The sequence below is a fragment of the Drosophila elegans genome, unplaced genomic scaffold (assembly GCF_018152505.1).
Source record: "Drosophila elegans isolate 14027-0461.03 unplaced genomic scaffold, ASM1815250v1 contig_476, whole genome shotgun sequence".
In the NCBI taxonomy this organism is placed as follows: domain Eukaryota; kingdom Metazoa; phylum Arthropoda; class Insecta; order Diptera; family Drosophilidae; genus Drosophila; species Drosophila elegans.
The window spans coordinates 4,854,249-4,869,481 of record NW_024545863.1 but is presented as its reverse complement, the minus strand read 5'-3'; the positions used below and the strand labels follow the sequence as shown (position 1 = coordinate 4,869,481).

General features: G+C 43.9%; 4 protein-coding genes across 4 annotated transcripts; 2 read left to right on the top strand and 2 right to left on the bottom strand.

Annotated features, from left to right (window-relative positions):
- The first annotated feature begins 6,992 nt into the window (after positions 1-6,992).
- Positions 6,993-8,656, top strand: LOC108137387 (nucleosome assembly protein 1-like 1). The gene is made up of 6 exons (XM_017259046.2): positions 6,993-7,239; positions 7,300-7,469; positions 7,525-7,648; positions 7,885-8,113; positions 8,166-8,257; positions 8,311-8,656. Exons 1-6 carry the CDS (start codon positions 7,132-7,134, stop codon positions 8,494-8,496), a joined length of 909 nt encoding a protein of 302 aa, XP_017114535.1. The 5' UTR covers positions 6,993-7,131; the 3' UTR covers positions 8,497-8,656.
- Positions 8,640-11,959, bottom strand: LOC108137383. The gene is made up of 5 exons (XM_017259043.2): positions 11,569-11,959; positions 10,843-11,116; positions 10,665-10,787; positions 10,446-10,607; positions 8,640-10,382 (listed from the first exon to the last, which is right to left on the bottom strand). Exons 1-5 carry the CDS (start codon positions 11,853-11,855, stop codon positions 8,967-8,969), a joined length of 2,262 nt encoding a protein of 753 aa, XP_017114532.1. The 5' UTR covers positions 11,856-11,959; the 3' UTR covers positions 8,640-8,966.
- A 577-nt stretch (positions 11,960-12,536) lies between these two features.
- On the top strand, positions 12,537-13,869 carry LOC108137384 (28S ribosomal protein S22, mitochondrial). The gene has a single exon (XM_017259044.2). The coding sequence runs from the start codon at positions 12,626-12,628 to the stop codon at positions 13,805-13,807; it is 1,182 nt and encodes a 393-aa protein (XP_017114533.1). The 5' UTR covers positions 12,537-12,625; the 3' UTR covers positions 13,808-13,869.
- On the bottom strand, positions 13,766-15,043 carry LOC108137385 (zinc finger protein 627). The gene has a single exon (XM_017259045.2). It carries the CDS (start codon positions 14,957-14,959, stop codon positions 13,883-13,885), a length of 1,077 nt encoding a protein of 358 aa, XP_017114534.1. The 5' UTR covers positions 14,960-15,043; the 3' UTR covers positions 13,766-13,882.
- Positions 15,044-15,233: the final 190 nt, after the last annotated feature.

The following is a 15,233-nucleotide window of genomic DNA, read 5'->3' as shown; positions in this document are numbered from 1 at the left end:
GAAGTACGGAACTCTGCTAATTGACAGCTTTGTGGTGCTCCCTTCTGTTCTGTGGTGTTCCTTGTTATTTATAGTTGTTTGCTAATTCTGCTGGTCTCGTACCATTGACCATTTGAACCATTTCGGCCATTGTGGCCATGGACATGAACTTAGACTCGGGTTCAGGCCTCATCTTCACGCTTCAAGGCCGACACACACTTGAAATGCGCCCTCAATTCATTTTCTTTTCTTACTTACGCTCCTCGAGCCAGTTTATTGTTATTTCGGCCGTTTCTGTTCTGTTTTTGTTTTTGTTTTCTTGCAAACTTCTTGTACTGCCATCTGCGAAAATGGAGCTTACCGCCCATTGGAGTCTTGTGCCGGCCTGTTTCCCCAGCAGGACTGGCCAGTGTCCAAGTGTCCAAGTGCCCGACTGCCCCAAACTATTTGCCATGCCCCGCTCCCATAATGAATATTTATGAAGATTTAAAAACCATTTTCTTCGCGTCTGTTGTTTTATGATTTGCAAGTGTGCCTTTATTTTTTCCTTCTGCCAGAGTGCCGTCAACTCAACGGCGTGCAAAGTTCTCTACTTGTCGAGTACGATGGAATGCCGCGAACAGGGACACTGGAACGACCACATCACATCACACATACCCCACAGGCAAAATCATGCTAAATACGCATCCTGCCATCGCTGTTTTGTCGCAGCAGTCTCAATCGATGCAGTGAGAGAAAACTGTAATTAAATTAATGATAATAACTATTTTTTTTAAAAACTTAATTTAACCCGTTAATGTCTTAACACGAAATTAATACAAAAAAAGACAACAGTAGAATATTAGGAATTGAAGGTGTTTCAGGGAGTTACTGTAAGAAGTCAAATATCATTTTCAGGAAACAACAAGTTTAGACATCACCAAAAACCTTTTAATAGCTTAAAAATCTAAAAATTGACAAATTAATGTTATAATCTTTTTCGAAATGTTGGCTCAAATTTCAAATTAAGTAAATTACCTAATAATACCATTAAAAGACTTACTTTTTATAATCTTTTAAAAGGTTACATTTTTTATTGGACTCTTAAGCCGCTGAATCAATGATTTATTTGATTAATTTCTTTGTTTCGAAAGTTTTTTTTATCAGTGCTAATTGGTTTGCTGCTGCTACTTCTGCTGCTGTTGTTTTCATTTTGTAAATGATTTCATTATGTGCTACAAACGCCCCATCGTTGGCGGGGGTGGTGATGTCCATCGTGATGCTGCTTCTGCTGATGGTCCTGGTGAACTGTGGCGGTGGCGTATACTTGATATTGCCAGTGCCATCGGCGACAAAAAGCAAAGAACGAATTTGCGTCGGTCATGGCTCCATGGTGGGAATTTATTGATAATTTAATTTGACATTTGCGGTCCCTGATTGTCATGATTGTTTTCATTTTAATCTTGTTGTTTTCCTAGCCGCTTCTTTGTTCTTTGCTCTGCCTTTTCTTCATTTTTATTTGGTCTTTTATATGCATTGTGTATACGATTTGTTGTTTTTTTTTTTACATTGAACATTTGGCTGTTTGCATTTAGGTTTTATGCTCTTATTTTTCCCACTTTTCAGCGGGACTCCTCATCATCGTCGGCGGAAGACGATGGGAAACAATATCGATGGGGCGTGCTAAAGGAATTTACATGCCGTTATGGCCCTTAAAAGGGTCGCGCCGTTTAACTTTTGTTTGCTGCTTTGTGTTTTGAGTTTTGTGACTTTCTCCACGCTTTGTTCGGCTTGGCACATTGCAAATTTGCATGCGAAAACAATGAAATTCATTGGTCCTTGGCTGACCGGGCTGCTTCGTGTCTTATTGAAATGTCCTTCGTCCTGGCAGGCCTCTCCAAATACCTTGAGCAGCAGCAACAGCAGCAACAGCAGAATCTACAAAATGTAATGTCCTTAATGACATTGCCATAGGAATTTTAATTAAACTATTTCCTGCCTGACTTGCTTGCTGGTGCTGTTGGCACTGGGCGTGGCTAAGCAGCTTCAAATGTGCACAAATATTGAAATATTTATGGGAGCAGCACAAACACATGAGCTAACAGTCGAAAAAACACAGGCATATATATTCAACTAAATTTCGATTTATAAATGAAATCACAAACATTAGGTAAATATATAAATATACAAATTTTCCTGGAAAAGGCTACAAAAGACTTTTACAGTGACAGTGTAATCAAAATGATGTATGGAATTAAAAAATTATGCAATAAGTATTGAATTACAAATAACTGAAAGTTTATAAGTTTTGTTAAAAAATATACCAGCAGTGACTTTTATAAAGAGCTTAAATATGTAATCAAATATAAACAGGATATTAAAAACAGTAATAGAGAAATCAAATACATTTTTTATTAATTTTTTTTATAAAATGTCTTACCTTTTGAAATGGAATAATGCAAAACTTTTCTGCTCAGTATCACCAATGGGGGAAAATCGATGAAAATACAATGAAAATATTTAAAAATAAAAAATATATATATAGAATTTCGTTGTGGGTTTTCCTCTGTGCAAGTGGAGCAGCATCAGCAAACCGAAACGATTCAAGGCAAAAGCCAACCCAAATCTGAACCCAATACGTTGCCTGCCCTGGCCCGTAATGCAATTTTAATTTCAGCCAGCAGCACGGCAGGCAGGCAAAAGTCACGGGGAGGTCATGTGGCGGCATCAGCTGTGCAGCAGATTTGCACCACTTCTCCCTACAGTCCCTACAGTTTTCCAAAAGCACTCGGAAAGGAAAGAGCCACCCAACGAACCACCCATCCACCTTGTCGCGTTCCGTTTCCGCCAAGCGCTGCCATCATTTCCGCTGCTCATTTTTGACTGACTGCTGACAAATTTGTATGTCTATGTCTTCGCTTTGTGTTTTCGTGTTTGTCTTGTTGGCTGATTTGATTGTCGAAATGCTGAGCAATTTCGATTGTCATTGTCTGTTCTTTTTTTTTTTATTATTATTTTTACCATGGGACAATCAGCGGCAATCCGGCAAAACATTAAAGTGCCTTAAGTGGTGCCAAGAAGGAGCATAAATTGCGCGGTAACATAGCCGCAAGTTATGCGCCACTGCCACCAAAACTTTGCATCAATATGCAGGAGTTTTGCCCAATTCCTGGGAAATGCGGTGCAGCCATAAGGAAATTTCATTATTACCGCGCTTACACGCTAATGAAGCATGTAAAATGTCAATGTATGTAGTTGTATATACTCCTGCCAGCCTCTATGTACACACACAAGGGTGTCTGAATTTGTGTACGAGTTGGGTTTCTAGTTTTATTGCAAATGTGTGTAATGAATGTAAATTAGTAAAAAGTTTTCGGGCGGCGGAGGTGTCTGAGGAGGCTGTGCTGGCTGAGGCGCCAAGGAAGCGTTTGCCAAACTATCCTGCGGCTGGCAAGGAAATGCTCCTTGTGCGCACACGTGTGTGTGCGTTATGAATAGCATTCGAATTAGGATGTCGGGCAAGACGAACTGCAGGTGAATGCCTGTTAATTATGAGCATCTAAGCTACCATTTTATCGAGGCACTCGAGAAAAAAATGTATTTCAACTAAATATCATTTAATGTCGTTTAAAATCACATAGACATATTAAAACCGTTTTACCATTGATATTTTATATTTTTCAAATTCTATTAATTTTCTTTTAAATTTATTTGAAATTACAATTTATAGTTTTATTTAACGTACAGTAATATTTCAGTAACATTTCTTATTGGTACGAAACATAGACTTTTATTAATAGGAATTCGCTTGTTTAATTATTAAATCAGTAAATAATGTTTTTCAAATTAGTAATTTCTTTTTTAATTTTAATTAAATTCTTTAAACATAGTTGTATCTAAAGTTGATTATATTGTCAAATTCGTACTTTTCATTTGGTTTTTAAAGTATAGTTTTGTCGAAGTTAAATAATTTTGCAAATATAATCAAAATTATGTGCTTTTAATATTTTTTTTATATATTTTTATTGGCATACTTTATTGATATTATGAATTTTTATTTGTTTGATTTAATATAAAATGAGTATAGCTTTAACTTTTTTTTTTGGAGATGTTATCAAATATGAAACATTTGCATTTTACATTTAAATAATTGAATTAATGAGTTGTCGATCTCGTTTTATGCTCATTTTCGCTGTGCAGCAGCAAAGGTATTACGCCGAAAAATACCAAAAGCAATGACCCTCTAAGCCAATTAGTTGGCTATGCAAATTAGCTGGAGATATTTTGCAAGTTTTCCAACTGTTAATTATCATTTAACTAATAACATTTAATGGCAAACACAGCTCTGCACTTTGAGGCATTAGGCGGGGACCAGTAAAAACTTGAAACTTCTTTCGCCAACTGAAAAGCAGAGGGTGGCAACCGACAGCTGCAACTTATTAGATGCGTTGTCTGGTTTATGCAAAACCAAAGGCAACATTGGCCCTTGTCCCTTGTACTGTGGACTGCGGACTTTGGACCACTACCCGGCTATCTGCACCCATCCGCCTCCAAGCACCTAGTTCCATTTAAAATAAGCAAAGCAAACTAACAAAATTCGTTTATCAACGCCAATGCTGTCTGCAGCTCAAGGAAAGTTCAACCAAGGTGCAAAATAATTTGTTGCAATCAGCTTAGCCTGCAAGGATTTCGACCCGGCCCTGCCCGGCCATCCAAAAAGGAGCTGCGTTGCTAGCCGGGCAAGTTTTCAATTTAAGTTGAATTATTATGACCTTAATTAACACGTCGTTTCATCATCAAATGCCGCACTACATCTTATGCTTTTGTTGCAGATATTTCGGCATGGCGCCGGAGCTCCAGGACCAGGTGAATGTGGAATGGAGCTCCAGGATGTCGGGATGGCGGGATGAGGACGTTGAGCTGCTGATTCGATTTTCTGCAGACATGCACTTTTGCTAGGAAGGAGCTGCAGCAGCACCAGCAGCGGGAACAGCAGGAACAGCAGGAGCTCTAATCCCTGCGCCAAGTAAGTAACTGTTGCTCCGCCTGGTCGGGCTGCCCCAGACCTGTTCTGCTCTGGGCTTTACTAATTTCGGTTTTAATTAAATTCAAACTATGTTGACGCTCCCGGCACTGACGACCTCCGACGAACGGCAATCACGTGGGTGATGGCCATAGCCGTACTCCGCCTTATGATGACGATGATGATGATGATGATGAGGCTGCTCCATTACTTATGTAGCTTCATTTTATGCACCTTCTAATTGAATGACCGAAATGTAAATTGAAAGTGCCTGAACAGCTTAAAATGCTTCGCACTTAAAGGGCCACGGTACAGGCAGCCGAAATTGGCAAAGGTTTGAATTGGAAAGCTATACATCACTCAAAACTCATAATTCAATAAAAACCAGATTTAATTCTCCTAGATTTATTCAAGTATTTTCTGACGATGTTGACCCAAAAATACGGACTTTCTTTATAAAAACCATATACATCTTTTAAAGTATTATTTAAATATTTGCTTAAACAATATAAATATAAAAAAGATAAGCACAATATACATTTATACTCATTATATTTCTTGTGTACTTGAATTTTTATACATTTGTTGTATTACTTGTATAAAAGTTTAGCTATTAGAAAAGTATAGAATTGGATTAAATTAAAAATGTTGGGGATTGTCAAGCTTTTTGTACTGTGTAGGCATACACTTACATAAATCTCGGAATTGGCGAGCCAAGCCGTCATCATAAGATGGCTGGCTGCCCTACACTATTTGCCTTATGATTTCTTTTTAATTTCCCAGCGGTATTTAGGGAAAAAAATTTAATAATATCAAATATGAGGACAGCTAAGGGGGTGGTTGGAATGGGTATCGGTGTGGGAATGTCCTTTGGAAACTGGACATGCACTGCGTACATGCGCGATGTGTATTTGTAAGCAAACATTCAGCAGCGCACAACAATGCGATCTCGCTGTTTTCCACTTTTCCTCTGCGGTTTTCCCTTAGCGGGTGCGTGTGAGTGAGTGTGTGTGTGTGTATGAAATGTGTGTATGTCTGGACTTCCGCTTGGCTAAATTTGTTTACAGTTTTTTTCGCCAGCCGCCGAGTGTCCCACTCATAATTTAATTTTGAAATGTTTGCCTGGGGCGACAAAACTCACTTGTTTTTTTCTACGTTTTTTGCTGTTTTTCACAGCCTGACATATGGCACTAAGGCTGGCCCACATTATTAAAACCAGCGACAAAAGACAACCCAAAACTGGCCGAACTCTTTGAAAACGGAAAACCGAGAACTGAGCTCGGACCATTTAACAGACTCCAGGAGGCGATGGCTGAACCCCGGCAGCACTCAGCACGTGATTTGCATACACTTAAGCGGCATTCCCACCCCAAAGCATCTGGCCCACACTTAATTACATGCCAAATGAAAAGTTGGAGGGAGGCAAAAAAAAATTGAGGAAACCAAAAATATAAACCGGAAAAAACAGAAATTAAATGTGCGTTAAATTGCCAATAAACATGGCCTGCATCTCAATGGCAACACAAAGCAAAAGGGTTCTTAAGCCAGAAACAATATGCCCCAAGACATTTACACATAGAGAAAAGATGGATGACCAAAATACTAGCCTTAGTAGGACATTATTTATGCCAATAATCTAAAAAATGAATCGAAAACAGTTAGTTAGTAATTAAATTTCAGAAAAAAATTGAAAGCCATGATCATTTTACCTTTTAGTTAATTATTTGTTACCTATTTGTTAAAACAAACAATACATCCTATGTCAAAAGTTAGGTTTGGATCTTAAATGGTGGCTATAAAGGGTTTAATTGAGAGTGGGTTTATATTTTTTAAAGGCCGACTAGCCCCAAAGTCAATTAACCCTTAGGTTTGAATTGATAGGTACATTTTAAATGCTTTTCTTAGATCTTAAAGTTTTGGCTATCAAGTGCTTAATTTAAAATGATATTCAATACATATTTAAAAAGTGGGCGCTGATTTTTGTGCTCGAACTTTTGATGCCCTACTACATTCATTCTAACGACATCAGTCAAGTCTACACCATATATCAACGTATATTACAAAATTAAAACTTGAAAACAATCGCAGCAAAAAGGCGAAACTTTCGAAAAATTTGCTTGTAAATCCTTGCGCAGAGGAAGAGCCACCAAATGGCGAACCAAAGACCACTCGTCGATCCAGCGATGGATCCCATGCGGAACAGGAACGCGGCTCGGATTAAGTTCGGTACTCCTCCGGCACCGAAAACAGAATCGCATGTGAGTGACTTGGTGTGAATTGATATGGGCATGTTAAACTGACGCTATGCCTGCATTTAGCCTGAAATGAAGTACAGCGAAGACGAAAAGAAGACGATTACCAAACTGAAACAGCTTTATCTGGAGACCATAGATCTAGACGTTGCCCTTCAGAAAGAGATTTACAATTTGGAGAAGAACTTCCAGGAAAAACATAATGTCATTTTCGAGAAGCGCAAAAAGATTCTAGAGTAAGTCACTTTATGTTCTGCCTGGTCAGCATTAACCAATCCGAATCGTACACAGTGAATTTAGGAAACAAAACTACGGTGACTCGGAACCAAATCTAAGCGTACCTAATTTCTGGTTAAAGGTTCTCAAAGCCTCGTATACAGAGTTCATAAGCAAGAAGGACGAGAAAATATTGGAAGTGAGTATTGGACCATTAATATTAACTATTAATGCCTAGTAGAATTTTTTGCTTGGTAACCATATTAAACAAGAGATTGCGCAATGGTTGTTGACCCTAGACTAAGTCAGAGGTTCCTTAATCAAAAGTCGCACTCAAAAAACAGTACACATTTCGTATCACTTAAAATTAATTTAGATGCTTAAAACAATTTTTAATTATATCCATTACTGATGTGGCTTTGATTTTTTGCACAGTGCTTGTGCGATATCCGTGCCCGGCTCCATAACGATCCGGTCGTGAAGTTCGACATCGAGTTCCACTTTGACCCCAACGATTTCTTCACCAACACGGTGCTGACCAAGACGTACTTCCTCAATTGCCTGCCGGATCCGGAAGACCCGCTCTCGTACGACGGCGCCGAGATCTACAAGTGCGTGGGCTGCAAAATCGATTGGAAGCAGGCCAAGGACCGCCAGAAGAAGGGTAAGGTTATCCGAATTGCCATGATTATCAGTTACACAAACTCCTACTTCAGACGACACCATCGAGCAGTCGTCCTTCTTTGACTTCTTTTCACCGCCCGTTTTGCCGGACGACACCGAGGATCCCAACTACTGTGACATCAACGTAAGATCGGATTAGTCCATTTTCCAGAAACAAAATACATTTGTCATCCACAGGCCATACTGCAAAACGACTTTGAACTGGGCTTTTATCTTAAGGAGCGTGTGATTCCCAAGGCGGTGATCTTCTTCACTGGCGAAATAGCCGATTGCCAGAGCTCCAGCGATTCGGAAACGGAGACTGATGACACCGAAGACGAGTCGGATGCCGAGGAGGAAGAGGCGGCCTCTAATGACAAGTAACCGACTCCCACACAATTCTCAATTTTACACGATTTTCCACAATTTATAAACATTTTTTAACTCGCTGACCGAAGCACCAAACAAATTATTGATCTGTCCTTACTCGCTACAGAGCTACCAAATAAGCATTTCATTATTCATTATACGTATACCAAAATGATCGCTCGTTCTTTAATGCCTATCTAGAGGAATTGTTATTGTGGTGTTGGGATTCTTGGGTTTATACAATGCATTGAGCCTGGTGTATAGTACAAGGGCGTGATTAGTTCGGAACGTAATACTAGTGGGCTGAGCTACAGCACTCGCTTGTAGCCAGCGTTGTGGGTTTTTCGGCTTGGCCATGTCGTCGTCGTCGTCGTCGTCTTGCTAAAATCCTAATATCCAGCACGGCCCAATTCGACAGAAAAATGTTCACAGTACAACAGGATACAACAAACAATATAGTTAGTGGGAGGAGGGCGGTATATCTTCTATGGGACCGCTAGTTGCTGGGATGGAGGCGGTGATTTCGGTGGCAGCTGGTCATGATCCGTTTCGTCTCCGCTGGGTAGCACAACCTCCTCCTCCTCCTCCCCGACGTCTTCCTTCGACACTTCCGCGAAATCCTCATCGGCTTCCTCAGCCGCCGCCAAGTGGCTGGCCACCACCTCGCACTCCGGCTTGCTGCTCTGAAAGCGCCGCAGTCCCGAAAGCGTTATGCTCGTGCCGCTCACATCGATGTAGACAAGATTCGGCGAACACTGAACCAGATGCTCCAGCGTGTGATTTGTGATGAGGTGGTAGTTGCGCAACGACAGCCGCTCCAGTCTGTTGTCCGGCGAGCGGTTGACGTTCCGGATCCACACAACGTCCGGCTGCACGGGTCGCGTCGCTCGGCCAAAGCTATAGATCGCCCGATCGGACACAAAGTACTGAGGTGAGGCCTGACAGGTCGACGGGCGGTGACGAATTCGCCGGCTGTGGTCGCGATCCAGCGGGTCCAGCATGTTCCAAAACATCGGATGCTGCACCACCTGGTCGAAGTTCGGACGCGTATGTGACCGATGACGTCGTGGATGCATTACGACCACCGGGTTCGTGGGATTCATGTAGATAACCTGATCGTGACGCGGCAGGAAACGGCTGAAGGCGGGATTATTGCCGCGCCAGTTGCGAAAATGTTCCGCCTGTTCAATAATGGCCACCATATTCCGCTGTTGTCTGGGATTTTCATTCCCGGGTGGATTAGCTTCGGGTACGTATATGTAAGCGCGCGGCGAGGGCACCGGTCTGGCCTCCTGCCCGGGGGCATCGGGATTGTCCGCATCCACTGCCGGCGGAACTGGACGTGGTGGAACATCCGCGGCCACGCTGGGCAATGCAATAACCACCAGCGGCGAGCGCAGGGGGGCGCGACCACTGTGGCCATTGCTGCGCGGCGAAGCAACCTCCGATTTGTCCGACGAGGACGCCGAGGTAGCCGAGGTGGAGGATGTGTCCTCATCCTCGGATTCCGACGGGGCTCTGATCCTTTTCCCAAGGATGTCTTGGATATTCGAAGCAGACTCTGTCGGGGCCGCAGACTGCTCCTCCTCCTTTCTCTCGTTGCAGTTGTCAGAGTTGAACATATCGGCACCCTCGTCCTTGGCCTGCGCAATCTTGCATGCACGCAGGTGCTCCATGGCGGCCCGCGATGTGGACGGCTCATCGTCGTTAAGCAGTTTAAGCGAATCCGGCTGCGGGGGCGCAGTCTCGTCAGTGGCGTTGCCGTTGTTGGTCTTCTCCGCGGAGGTCTGTTCGGGGTGCAAGTTGGGCGGCGACTCCAGCAGCAGCTCCTTGAGGTTCTCGATGGCGCTGAAGCACTGCAGATCAGAGTTGGTGATGGGAGTCAAGCGTAAGTCAAGCGCCTGAAAAATATAGTGTATTCAAATTGGCGCTCACTATTTATACTGCACTAGACCAGATCTAACCTCCAGTTTCTGAAAACCAAAGCGGGCCGCCATGCTGCCGTACGGCACAAACTTACAGAGCGTCTGACAGCCCTTAAGACTAAGACGTCGCAAGGAAGGCAGCTTTGAGAGGGCCATAATGTAATACGGCTCGAACCAGTTGTTGTCTTCGATGCTGAGATCCTTCAGAATATAGAACGAAAGTTATTAGCTAGAGGATCTTTTCGAATTGGAACGCACCTCTAGGTCCACCAGATGCATCTCTATGGTGTGAAATATGCTCTTGACATTGTTGCCCACTTTCACGCTGCAATCTTTCAGCATCAGACGCTTCAACGAGACCGGGAACTCGGATATGTGTATCTAAAATGGCAAGGGCACTGTAGTCAATTGGGGTAATGCTTGGGGTACAACCTACGTATTCGAAGTCCAGGCTCACGCCTTGCAGTTCCAGCACCTTCAGCTGGTTGGCCACCTTGGGAAAGACGGAGCTCAACGTCTGGGTGAATTGGCGGAACTCGCCGGCAACATGCTGCGAGGATGGCGGTCCGCATATCTTGATGGTGTGCGTCTTTTCCGTAGCTCGGCCGAGAATCTCCTCGAGTATTCCCATTGGCAGCGGTCCGTTACTGAGATCTATGCGGTGATAGAATCGGCGGTCCAGAAGTAGGTTCTCCAAACGCGGCGAGCAGCTATAACATTTTGTGGGTTGATCACGGTTATTGGGAAAATGGTACTATAGAGGTTGCAGAAATCTCATAAATCTATAAACTATTGTAAATTAAATTTAACATAAGATTATTAATCTTGCAGATTTTAACAATGCCTTAATGTCCGGCATGTATTGTATAACTAATACGTCATGTTACTTAGTTTTAATAAATTAAATATAAAATCACACTGTGATTAAAGTTGAATAATAATGACAAGTATGCCGCTTGGGAAGACCAAGGCATTAACTGCCATTAACTAGAAATTTCGTATACCTACATACATCATAAAGATTTATGCTGAAATACATCGTTTTGGAATTAATTTTGGTCAAAACGTATAAATTCAAGATAAATATTAGGGATTCCCCATATATGGATAGTACCGCTATCTCAAGAGATTTCTGCAACGCAACTGATAAGGGGAGACTCACTGCATCACCGCCATGATGGAGAAGGTGTCCAGGTACTGGAAGATCTCGCAGAGCAGCTCGTCGCAAAGGTCCATCAGGTTGGGGCCCGAGTCCGAGTGCGAGTCCGAGATGTGCTGCAATCCCTCCTCTTTTTTGCGCTGTTTCGTCTGCGGCTCCTCCTCGGTCGGGATTTCTCGCTGCGGAGGCTGTGGGGGCGTGCCTGCCGGCTCCCGCCCACAACGCTCGCTGGCCGGATAGCGGCGCTTTGGCGCGGCGAGGCACGCGCTGCCCACTTCGGCCTTGTCCATGATAGAGGCTGCTGCTGCTTTTTATTGCCAATTTTTTTCCTGCAGCTTTTTCTTCCAGCTAAAATGCAAGTAACCAGTGTGACCGCAGCCAGATCACGAGCAAAATACGAGCGGAAAAATACCCTCGAAGACTACGCAGCACTGGTCCAACTAGTAAAGGTAATTAAATCTGAGAAATTTATGTAAATATTTGAAATATGATTTCTAGAGCAGCTGGGCCTATGTTCCTAAATATAAACATCATCATCGCCTAGAACTACGACATATATATGTAATAAACTCGTTTCAACAATTACATTGATTATGAAGTTATCAAAAATTTGCTTTGTTGGCGAGCCATACTTTGACAAATTAATTACTTAGAAAATATACAAATAAATGTTCAAAAGGAACATAAGTCTAACTTACCAGCTATAATATTATAATATTTTATTTAGTTTATTAAGTCAGCAAAAGTATACTTTGGGTATTCCCGAAACGTCAGAATCCCTGAATTGCTGAAAATTCAGCAGAAATTTACTGATATTCGGTCAGATGTTCCATGCAAATTATAAATTTTCTGTATATTTCAGCTGAATTTTCAGCAATTCAAAGATTCTTTCGTTTTGGGACTATCCAAAAATATATCGTCATACGTTATTGTTCCACCTCTAGCGCCTGAGACCCCTTACGCTCTCACCACTAGCAAACAGTGTTGCAAAACCTCGCAGTGTCGTCACTAATTTCTGCTCTCATCTCGTGTATTTTTGTCTGCGGCTTTTTGACCTAAAATGCACCTGCTGAAGCATCTTCGCCAGCTGAATGGGCTCCAAGGACTGCGGCAGGCTATCCGCCAGGTGTCCTCGGCCCCCACCAAACCCTCCGCACTGCAGTACGAGCGGGATCCGCAACCACTGTTCACGGACGCAGAAACCCAGCGGCTGCTCCAGTCCATGACGCAACTGAACTTGGATCGGGTCTACCGAAAGCGCACAGTGCCGGACAACAGCAGCGAAATTAAGTTCATGACCAACGAGCAGCTGGACTCCGAGTTCCAGGACATGGTACTGCGGGCGCAGCACATGCTCCAAATGCCACCGATCGTAGAGATTAAGAAGGATGTGCAGCGCGTAATAGACAAGGATCCCGCGCTTAAAGACTTTGCCAACACCAAGTACGTCTTCACGGACATCACCTTCGGTCGGCGGCAGTCGGAGCGTAAGGTGTTCGTCCGGGAAACGGACGGAACTCTGGAGCACGCCACTCTGGACACCACCAAGCGCATGAACCAGTTGTATTTCCCACTGGAGGGCCGCCAGTCGTACACTCCTCGTATGTTTGCCTTGGAGGAACTGCTGTCCAAGTGCCTCACAGAGCACAAGTACGAGTTCATCCTGGATCGCCTCCTTGTGCAGTACGAACCTTATGAGGCCGAATTCCATAATATATCTGCGCGCGTCTTCGAGCATCTCAACGAGTCCAAGCAGTTCGATCTTCTGCGCTCCACGCGCCACTTTGGTCCCATGGCCTTCTTCTACGCCTGGCATCGCTGCATCGACGATCTGCTGTACGACATGATCCGCCGGGATTACCTGCACAACGCCGTGGAGTTGATTGCCCTGAGCTACAAGGTACACAACATCCCGGTGGAATACGAGGCTACGCTAACTAAACTGGACAAACTGCATCCCACGCCGGCGCAGACTGCTCTGGCGGAACTAAGGAGCGTCTTTCGGCGACCGGAGGATAAGCAGGGCATCGAGCAGGAGATTCACACGGCCATTGGCAAAACGGACCAGGATTTCGCCGCCGATGAGATTAGTTTGAAGTTCATCGAGCAGTACATAGCCAGTGAACATTCGCTGAAGAAGGTACAATTGGAGCTTGCTGTCCAGACCTTGAAGGAAGTAAATCGCGAAAAGCAGTTGCTGTTCCAGGGTTTAAAAAAAGCCCACGGCGTGCAGGCGTCGTAGGATTATCCCGCTTTATTGTTATCGATTTCTATATGCTAATAAATACCAGTTAGGTCAAACAATTGTACATGCTACTCATAGTCCCTTAAGCATTGTCTTTGAAAGACGTTGGTGGTGTGCGAGGATGCACTTTCTCCGGTGCCTCAAGCAAATCCTCTCGCAGCTAAAGCGTTTCAAGCAAACAGTACATCGCCTGGGATCTGATTTCCCGTTGGCCAGCTTGTTGTGTTTTCGGAAGAGGGTGAGCAGCTTCGCTTTGGAGCACTGCTGCTCCTTTTCTCGATGCATCAGAAAGGAGGTGGTGGACTTGAAAAATCGTCTGCACTGAAGGCATCGGTAGCAATTCCTGCCGCTGTGGTTTTTCAGGTGCTGGAGCAACTGCTTCTCCGAGTGACTCATGGCATTGCAAAGTGGATGCGGGCACTTGAAGAGCATTGTGGACTTTCTGGGCGCCAGGCCGGGACAACTGAGTTTGTGTCGCCTCATTAGGCTCTCGTGGTCCAACTGCCGGCCACAGCGGAAACACAGAACACTGGGGCCAAAGTGCACGGACATGTGGGCCTGGTGCTTCAGCAAAGTGTGAGCTATTTCGCCGCACACCTGGCACTCCAACATTCCGTTGGGAAACATGCTGGTCTTCTCGCTGACATAGGTTAGGAATCTTCCTTCCTGGCTGTCGAATGAAGGGGTTTGGCTGGCACTACCCTTGTGCTGATCCTCGGGCAGATTCCACTCCACCGAATTCCGGCGACACTGGATGCCCACATCCCTCGTGCTCGGCTCCTCCGTTTGAATGGCTCGCTCTCGGCAAGGAGCTGTCGCCTCACTGGCAAACATCCCAGTGGCTTCGTTCAACTTGTCCTGCGGTGCGGGCTTTGGCACGACATGCGAACCCCCACCATTGGTCATTGCATCCTTGAGTTCATTCACTGGTAAACCGTTCTCCATCGCGTATCTCCTTGTCACCCACTTGGTCTCCACGCAGACGTATTCCGGCAACTCGTAGATGGGCACTTTGACGGGCGTAATCACGCGAACGGGGGCGTGGCGAAGATTTCTTCCGGCGGACACTGTTCTACCGGCGTTTTCCGGGATCGAGAGATGATGCATTTGCATTTTGCCCAGGGTTGCCATTAAAATGCAGTCAACCATACGAATACCGATAACAATTCCTTACAGGAATACACATTTCTATCGGGGATCGTTTCGATTTCGCTTAGTTGTTAGGACGCACAATAAAAAGTGTTTGTTCTCAAATGTGATGGCAAGACAGCTTTTTTTCCGCCAGATCTAGCTATTTTTCCCCCGTCTGAGGTAAGACCAAAGCAGTCATTCTAATTTATTTTTTTTTTAAATGAATGAATTGTTGAAAGTAATTTCGTTTCTATTATGTTTACAAATTAGCATTAAACCAAATAATTAAAAA